At 41.3% G+C, this 10,449-nt stretch overlaps 1 protein-coding gene across 1 annotated transcript in view; it reads right to left on the reverse strand.

The window, feature by feature from the left end:
• The window catches only part of avil (advillin), a gene marked incomplete at its 3' end in the record, with an annotated part of 36,318 nt that extends 25,869 nt beyond the window's left edge, over positions 1–10,449 (reverse strand). The window contains exons 1-6 of the mRNA XM_079491737.1: positions 10,389–10,449; positions 9,707–9,781; positions 7,418–7,614; positions 3,223–3,331; positions 2,035–2,145; positions 383–594 (exon numbers count right to left, since the gene is read on the reverse strand). Of these exons, the coding sequence (XP_079347863.1) occupies positions 383–594; positions 2,035–2,145; positions 3,223–3,331; positions 7,418–7,614; positions 9,707–9,781; positions 10,389–10,448 (764 nt within the window). The 5' untranslated portion in view covers position 10,449. The remainder of the gene's footprint in view (positions 1–382; positions 595–2,034; positions 2,146–3,222; positions 3,332–7,417; positions 7,615–9,706; positions 9,782–10,388) is intronic.

The following is a 10,449-nucleotide window of genomic DNA, read 5'->3' on the forward strand; positions in this document are numbered from 1 at the left end:
ACAGGGTGATGGTCAGACTGTCTACTCACTGGTACAGGGTGATGGTCAGACTGTCTACTCACTGGTACAGGGTGGTGGTCAGACTGTCTACTCACTGGTACAGGGTGGTGGTCAGACTGTCTACTCACTGGTACAGGGTGCTGGTCAGACTGTCTACTCACTGGTACAGGGTGCTGGTCAGACTGTCTACTCACTGGTACAGGGTGCTGGTCAGACTGTCTACTCACTGGTACAGGGTGGTGGTCAGACTGTCACTGGTACAGGGTGGTGGTCAGACTGTCTACTCACTGGTACAGGGTGCTGGTCAGACTGTCACTGGTACAGGGTGGTGGTCAGACTGTCTACTCACTGGTACAGGGTGGTGGTCAGACTGTCTACTCACTGGTACAGGGTGAGCTGGGCCAGCCGATGGTGGTCAGATGTCTGGTCAGAGGTTCCAGGGGTCATCAGCTCAGAGGTTCTGGGTCCCAGAGCGCTGGTCAGAATGTCCATGAGGTGAGGAGGGGAGTGGTCCTCCCTGTCCCCCTCCACCACCCCCACCTCCGCCCGCCCGCCTCGCTCCCTGTCGCGGATGTCTTTGGCCAACATCATGCCCTGGGAACGGAAGGTGCCGTGTCAAAACTCGCACGCACGCACGCACGCACGCACACACACACACACACACTCACACACACACAAAGTGTACATTACTCTAATCATTATTGTCCAATTCAAAATGTCATGCTATCCAGCTTTCATAATGATATTTAAATGTCATGCTATCCAGCTTTCATAATGATATTTTCACAATAACATAATTTATTTTCACACACAAAAATATTAATATTGACAAAAATTCCCAATAAACCTTAAGTTATTTAGGTATTAGTTAGTTAACTAACTATTTAGATATAAACCTTGAGAACTTCCTCTATAAATATGTGTGCGAGGCATTTTGTGAACATAATAACTATTTAGGCATTTATACGTAGATTCAAGGATCTTTGTCGTTACTTGTCTGCAGATGAGTTAGAAATATTCGACGTACTATTTATGTACATAGTGTATTATGTACCCTGCAGATGTACAGTAGCAAGGATACCTTCAGTACTATTTGTGTACATAGTGTACCTTCAGTCTCTCCTGTCTGTTGCTCTACGGTTAGGGTTAGGTTAAGGTTAAGGTTAGGTTAAGGTTAGGTTAGTTACAGTAGCATTGATACCTTCAGTCTCTCCTGTCTGTTGCTCTCTGGTTAGGGTTAGGTTAAGGTTACCTTCAGTCTCTCCTGTCTGTTGCTCTCTGGTTAGGGTTAGGTTAAGGTTAGGTACCTTCAGTCTCTCCTGTCTGTTGCTCTCTGGTTAGGGTTAGGTTAAGGTTACCTTCAGTCTCTCCTGTCTGTTGCTCTCTGGTTAGGGTTAGGTTAAGGTTAGGTACCTTCAGTCTCTCCTGTCTGTTGCTCTCTGGTTAGGGTTAGGTTAAGATTAGGTACCTTCAGTCTCTCCTGTCTGTTGCTCTCTGGTTAGGGTTAGGTTAAGGTTACCTTCAGTCTCTCCTGTCTGTTGCTCTCTGGTTAGGGTTAGGTTAAGGTTAGGTACCTTCAGTCTCTCCTGTCTGCTGCTCTCTGGTTAGGGTTAGGGTTAAGTTAAGGTTTACCTTCAGTCTCTCCTGTCTGTTGCTCTCTGGTTAGGGTTAGGGTTAGGTTAACAGTAGCATTGATACCTTCAGTCTCTCCTGTCTGTTGCTCTACGGTTCGGGTTAGAGTTAGGTTAGGGTTAGGGTTAGGTTAAGGTTAAGGTTAAGGTTAGGGTTAGGTTAAGGTTAGGGTTAGAGTTAGGTTAGGGTTAGGGTTAGGTTAAGGTTAGGTTAGTTACAGTAGCATTGATACCTTCAGTCTCTCCTGTCTGCTGCTCTCTGGTTAGGGTTAGAGTTAGGTTAGGTACCTTCAGTCTCTCCTGTCTGCTGCTCTCTGGTTAGGGTTAGGTTAGGTACCTTCAGTCTCTCCTGTCTGCTGCTCTCTGGTTAGGGTTAGGGTTAGGTTAACAGTAGCATTGATACCTTCAGTCTCTCCTGTCTGTTGCTCTCCGGTCCGTTCCACTGGATTATAGTGTTGCCCAAATCCAGCAGAAACACGTCTCCAGTGTTGAAGCTGCTCCAACTCATCTCCACCTAGAAAACACAACATATAGTTTATCCTGCTAACAGAACCCCAGAGGTCCTTGAGGAGGTTCATATAGTTATAGAACAGACCCCCAGAGGTCCTTAAAGGTTCATATAGATGCTACGGTATAGAGCAGACCCCCAGAGGTCCTTAAAGGTTCATATAGAATTACTACGGTATAGAGCAGACCCCCAGAGGTCCTTGGGGTGGTTTTGGGTCCGACCGTTCCAGGACCCTCTGATACCAAATGAATCGACCGTCTCACAGGCCTGTGAGTAAAAACAAACCAAATTGTACACTCTCTTGGGGTCCCAGATATAAAAGAAAACATCATAAAATCAATCGTATGAAATGCCTAAAGCATATCGGGGCATTTTCATGTCCAGAACCTGCAAATTCAGAAGGCGTACCAATCTAAATCTAATCTAAAAAAGATTTGTGGCAGGGTCTCCGTAAAGATGTGTCAAATTCATTCTTAAATTGACAAAAAATTCTCATTTAGCTGGGGGATCATTGAGGGGGTTCCAGGCCCCCTCAATGACCCCCTGGGGGTCCCGGACCTCCCTCAATGACCCCCTGGGGGTCCCGGACCTCCCTATATGACCCCCTGGGGGTCCCGGACCTCCCGATATGGGACCCTGGGGGTCCCGGACCTCCCTCAATGACCCCCTGGGGGTCCCGGACCTCCCTATATGGGACCCTGGGGGTCCCGGACCTCCCGGTATGGGACCCTGGGGGTCCCGGACCTCCCTATATGACCCCCTGGGGGTCCCGGACCTCCCGATATGGGACCCTGGGGGTCCCGGACCTCCCTATATGACCCCCTGGGGGTACCGGACCTCCCGATATGGGACCCTGGGGGTCCCGGACCTCCCTCAATGACCCCCTGGGGGTCCCGGACCTCCCTATATGGGACCCTGGGGGTCCCGGACCTCCCTATATGACCCCCTGGGGGTCCCGGACCTCCCGATATGGGACCCTGGGGGTCCCGGACCTCCCTATATGACCCCCTGGGGGTCCCGGACCTCCCGATATGGGACCCTGGGGGTCCCGGACCTCCCGATATGGGACCCAGCGTGGCTCACCTCCATAGCTGTGACTCTCTTCCTTCCTTTCACATGCAGTAACCTGTGGACGTCGTAGCTGTTGGTCTCTGTGTGCCTCATGCCTGAGGACACGCCCCCTTTCTTATAGCTGGACAAACAGGACAGAAATACTGTATTATATCTGAACAGGACAGAAATACTGTATTATATCTGAACAACAGGATAGAAATACTGTATTATATCTGAACAACAGGATAGAAATACTGTATTATATCTGAATACTGTATTATATCTGAACAACAGGACAGAAATACTGTATTATATCTGAACAACAGGACAGAAATACTGTATTATATCTGAATACTGTATTATATCTGAACAACAGGACAGAAATACTGTATTATATCTGAACAACAGGACAGAAATACTGTATTATATCTGAATACTGTATTATATCTGAACAACAGGATAGAAATACTGTATTATATCTGAACAACAGGACAGAAATACTGTATTATATCTGAACAACAGGATAGAAATACTGTATTATATCTGAATACTGTATTATATCTGAACAACAGGACAGAAATACTGTATTATATCTGAATACTGTATTATATCTGAACAACAGGACAGAAATACTGTATTATATCTGAACAACAGGACAGAAATACTGTATTATATCTGAATACTGTATTATATCTGAACAACAGGATAGAAATACTGTATTATATCTGAACAACAGGACAGAAATACTGTATTATATCTGAACAACAGGATAGAAATACTGTATTATATCTGAACAACAGGACAGAAATACTGTATTATATCTGAACAACAGGACAGAAATACTGTATTATATCTGAACAACAGGACAGAAATACTGTATTATATCTGAACAACAGGACAGAAATACTGTATTATATCTGAACAACAGGATAGAAATACTGTATTATATCTGAATACTGTATTATATCTGAACAACAGGATAGAAATACTGTATTATATCTGAACAACAGGACAGAAATACTGTATTATATCTGAATACTGTATTATATCTGAATACTGTATTATATCTGAACAACAGGATAGAAATACTGTATTATATCTGAACAACAGGATAGAAATACTGTATTATATCTGAATACTGTATTATATCTGAACAACAGGATAGAAATACTGTATTATATCTGAACAACAGGATAGAAATACTGTATTATATCTGAACAACAGGACAGAAATACTGTATTATATCTGAACAACAGGACAGAAATACTGTATTATATCTGAACAACAGGATAGAAATACTGTATTATATCTGAACAACAGGACAGAAATACTGTATTATATCTGAACAACAGGATAGAAATACTGTAGTATATCTGAACAACAGGATAGAAATACTGTATTATATCTGAACAACAGGATAGAAATACTGTATTATATCTGAACAACAGGATATAAATACTGTATTATATCTGAACAACAGGACAGAAATACTGTATTATATCTGAACAACAGGACAGAAATACTGTATTATATCTGAACAACAGGATAGAAATACTGTATTATTTCTGAACAACAGGATAGAAATACTGTATTATATCTGAACAACAGGACAGAAATACTGTATTATATCTGAATACTGTATTATATCTGAACAACAGGATAGAAATACTGTATTATATCTGAACAACAGGACAGAAATACTGTATTATATCTGAACAACAGGATAGAAATACTGTATTATATCTGAACAACAGGACAGAAATACTGTATTATATCTGAACAACAGGACAGAAATACTGTATTATATCTGAACAACAGGATAGAAATACTGTATTATATCTGAACAACAGGATAGAAATACTGTATTATATCTGAACAACAGGACAGAAATACTGTATTATATCTGAACAACAGGATAGAAATACTGTATTATATCTGAATACTGTATTATATCTGAACAACAGGATAGAAATACTGTATTATATCTGAACAACAGGACAGAAATACTGTATTATATCTGAATACTGTATTATATCTGAACAACAGGATAGAAATACTGTATTATATCTGAATACTGTATTATATCTGAACAACAGGATAGAAATACTGTATTATATCTGAACAACAGAATAGAAATACTGTATTATATCTGAATACTGTATTATATCTGAACAACAGGATAGAAATACTGTATTATATCTGAACAACAGGATAGAAATACTGTATTATATCTGAACAACAGGACAGAAATACTGTATTATATCTGAACAACAGGACAGAAATACTGTATTATATCTGAACAACAGGATAGAAATACTGTATTATATCTGAACAACAGGACAGAAATACTGTATTATATCTGAACAACAGGATAGAAATACTGTAGTATATCTGAACAACAGGATAGAAATACTGTATTATATCTGAACAACAGGATAGAAATACTGTATTATATCTGAACAACAGGATAGAAATACTGTATTATATCTGAACAACAGGACAGAAATACTGTATTATATCTGAACAACAGGATAGAAATACTGTAGTATATCTGAACAACAGGACAGAAATACTGTATTATATCTGAACAACAGGATAGAAATACTGTATTATTTCTGAACAACAGGATAGAAATATGTATTATATCTGAACAACAGGATAGAAATACTGTATTATATCTGAACAACAGGACAGAAATACTGTATTATATCTGAACAACAGGACAGAAATACTGTATTATTTCTGAAGAACAGGATAGAAATACTGTATTATATCTGAACAACAGGATAGAAATACTGTATTATATCTGAACAACAGGATAGAAATACTGTATTATATCTGAACAACAGGATAGAAATACTGTATTATATCTGAACAACAGGACAGAAATACTGTATTATATCTGAACAACAGGACAGAAATACTGTATTATATCTGAATACTGTATTATATCTGAACAACAGGACAGAAATACTGTATTATATCTGAACAACAGGACAGAAATACTGTATTATATCTGAACAACAGGATAGAAATACTGTAGTATATCTGAACAACAGGATAGAAATACTGTATTATATCTGAACAACAGGATAGAAATACTGTATTATATCTGAACAACAGGATAGAAATACTGTATTATATCTGAACAACAGGACAGAAATACTGTATTATATCTGAACAACAGGATAGAAATACTGTATTATATCTGAACAACAGGATAGAAATACTGTATTATATCTGAACAACAGGATAGAAATACTGTATTATATCTGAACAACAGGACAGAAATACTGTATTATATCTGAACAACAGGATAGAAATACTGTATTATATCTGAACAACAGGATAGAAATACTGTATTATATCTGAACAACAGGACAGAAATACTGTATTATATCTGAACAACAGGATAGAAATACTGTATTATATCTGAACAACAGGATAGAAATACTGTATTATATCTGAACAACAGGACAGAAATACTGTATTATATCTGAACAACAGGATAGAAATACTGTATTATATCTGAACAACAGGACAGAAATACTGTATTATATCTGAACAACAGGATAGAAATACTGTAGTATATCTGAACAACAGGATAGAAATACTGTATTATATCTGAATACTGTATTATATCTGAACAACAGGATAGAAATACTGTATTATATCTGAACAACAGGATAGAAATACTGTATTATATCTGAACAACAGGACAGAAATACTGTATTATATCTGAACAACAGGAGACACTGAGCTATAACACATCTTGTTGTTTCGTTCTGCTTTCCCTCTGGATGCTTTTTGGATGGATGACCAAACCGATATGTGATAAATCTATGGCACTCGCCCTAGCCTCGACGACCTTACAGGCCTTATGCAAAGGTTCAATTTATGACATTTATTCATTGCGAACGCAATGAGCACTAACTATGAGACCTAGCAGAACATGTCTGTGTGTGTGTGTGTCTGTCTGTGTGTCACGCTGTAACACCACTCGCCCGCCACCAGAGGGCGCAGCTGTATCACACACAAAAAAACTTTAAAAAAAAACTTAAAAACACACACACACGCACACACATCACAGCGTCTTACTTGTAGTACAGTAACTGACATAATCCCTTGTTTGAAGTACAGTAAAGTACAGTAATTGACATAATCCCTTGTTTGAAGTAACTCACATAATCCCGTGTTTGAAGTACTGCAAAGTACAGTAACTCACATAATCCCGTGTCTGAAGTATCCCCGGAAGGCGTCCGACTCGTGCGTCTGCACCTCGCGGTGCTGCACGGGGGAGGAGCCTAGGAACTCGTCCAATTGGATGGTGTAGACGGCGGCCGCGCCCTGTTCGTCCTGACTGGACCCTGTCCCCACCCAGTAGTGGAGGTCATAGGTCACGCTGCTGCCCATTCTGTGTGTCTGGAGAGACAAGAGGTCAATAGGTCAGCTGCTGCCCATTCTGTGTGTCTGGAGAGAGACAAGAGGTCAATAGGTCAGCTGCTGCCCATTCTGTGTGTCTAGAGAGAGACAAGAGGTCAATAGGTCAGCTGCTGCCCATTCTGTGTGTCTGGAGAGAGACAAGAGGTCAATAGGTCAGCTGCTGCCCATTCTGTGTGTCTAGAGAGAGACAAGAGGTCAATAGGTCAGCTGCTGCCCATTCTGTGTGTCTGGAGAGAGACAAGAGGTCAATAGGTCAGCTGCTGCCCATTCTGTGTGTCTGGAGAGACAAGAGGTCAATAGGTCAGCTGCTGCCCATTCTGTGTGTCTGGAGAGACAAGAGGTCAATAGGTCAGCTGCTGCCCATTCTGTGTGACTGGAGACAAGAGGTTGAGTTAGATGGAATACAAGAGAGGGAGTTCAACAAACCATGTGCAACCCAGATTCGGCTCAAACAAGGGACTAAATTAATTTCGCTCCTATGCCACCAACATGTGGAACGCCCTACCTACAGTCATTAAGACATGCGAATCCCTTGACTCCTTCAAAACCGCTCTCAAAGGTCACCTACGGACGGATTTCCTGTTTTTTTATATAGAAGTGTATATTTGTTCGTCTCTAAATGTTCTGATGAATTGAACATGGTGGACCCTGTTGTAAACAAGTGTAAAGCTTTATCAGTGTGTCGTCTAACAGAAGGTCTGATCGCTGGGTTGGGGTTATACCAGAGAACAGAGATGAGGGTTGGGGTTAGGCCTGTTAGGGTTATACCAGAGAACAGAGATGAGGGTTAGGCCTGTTAGGGTTATACAGAGAACAGAGATGAGGGTTAGGCCTGTTAGGGTTATACCAGAGAACAGAGATGAGGGTTAGGCCTGTTAGGGTTATACAGAGAACAGAGATGAGGGTTGGGGTTAGGCCTGTTAGGGTTATACAGAGAACAGAGATGAGGGTTGGGGTTAGGCCTGTTAGGGTTATACCAGAGAACAGAGATGAGGGTTAGGCCTGTTAGGGTTATACCAGAGAACAGAGATGAGGGTTAGGCCTGTTAGGGTTATACAGAGAACAGAGATGAGGGTTAGGCGTGTTAGGGTTATACAGAGAACAGAGATGAGGGTTGGGGTTAGGCCTGTTAGGGTTATACCAGAGAACAGAGATGAGGGTTAGGCCTGTTAGGGTTATACAGAGAACAGAGATGAGGGTTGGGGTTAGGCCTGTTAGGGTTATACAGAGAACAGAGATGAGGGTTAGGCCTGTTAGGGTTATACCAGAGAACAGAGATGAGGGTTAGGCCTGTTAGGGTTATACAGAGAACAGAGATGAGGGTTGGGGTTAGGCCTGTTAGGGTTATACAGAGAACAGAGATGAGGGTTAGGCCTGTTAGGGTTATACAGAGAACAGAGATGAGGGTTAGGCCTGTTAGGGTTATACAGAGAACAGAGATGAGGGTTAGGCCTGTTAGGGTTATACAGAGAACAGAGATGAGGGTTAGGCCTGTTAGGGTTATACAGAGAACAGAGATGAGGGTTAGGCCTGTTAGGGTTATACAGAGAACAGAGATGAGGGTTAGGGTTAGGCCTGTTAGGGTTATACCAGAGAACAGAGATGAGGGTTAGGCCTGTTAGGGTTATACAGAGAACAGAGATGAGGGTTAGGCCTGTTAGGGTTATACAGAGAACAGAGATGAGGGTTAGGGTTAGGCCTGTTAGGGTTATACCAGAGAACAGAGATGAGGGTTAGGCCTGTTAGGGTTATACAGAGAACAGAGATGAGGGTTAGGGTTAGGCCTGTTAGGGTTATACCAGAGAACAGAGATGAGGGTTAGGCCTGTTAGGGTTATACCAGAGAACAGAGACGAGGACTGATCCCAGATGAGGTCATAAGAAAATGCACTGCATGTTGACAGAGCAAGTCTATTGTAAATATGCAAACCACATAAGCCAAAACAAACGCATGCATTGATGCGTACGCACGCACGCACGCACGCACGCACGCACGCACGCACGCACGCACGCACGCACGCACGCACGCACGCACGCACGCACGCACGCACGCACGCACGCACACAACTTACAGAGAGTAGTATGTAGCAGTCACCCTCGTAAAAGTTCCCATGAGATTTCTCTGGAACTTGGACCAGTTCCAATTTCTATGGAGCAAATTGAAACGTATAATTACTACTTCTTCCAACAAAAAGGGACTGTATGTACTTCAGAACATACTGTATAACAGCACTCGATCACCTAATAAAACACTATACAGTCATTACTGTTCAGGATTTATATCATTGTACAGTTAGCCAGTAGACAGTTGTTTTTAGCACTTAAAGAGTTAAACAGAAAATGCATTTTCAGGTCAGGATATACATTTTATCCAATCAGGATAAAGAACTGGAACACTATAAACAAATATAGCTGAATTTGGTAAATCTATTACTGGAGAGACTCATGTTACTCAGAGCTTATCCTGCTACCAAAACAACTTTTGTTTTAAATTAAAATATATCACAATACCTACCCATTCTGGACGGGAACCCCTTTTGGTGTTTTAACTAAGCATTATGTTATACTTTAGCTATTGAAAAATAGCAGATCTACAAGCTCGTAGCGCGCCACTCGGTGGCGCGCTACGAGCTTGTAGGTCTGCTAAAATGCGGCACAAATCTTTGAATATATATTCTTTCAGAATACTTTTTTATTTATTTCGACGTCGGCCCTAAATGGGTTTAAAATGTCTATTTTCAAAAGTCCAAATACCTCAATTCTCCAGATGATGATGCCAGAGTTCTGAGTCACTGCTCTGAACGTGTACTCCATG

The sequence above is a fragment of the Electrona antarctica genome (assembly GCF_951216825.1).
Source record: "Electrona antarctica genome assembly, chromosome: 21".
NCBI lineage: Eukaryota > Metazoa > Chordata > Actinopteri > Myctophiformes > Myctophidae > Electrona > Electrona antarctica.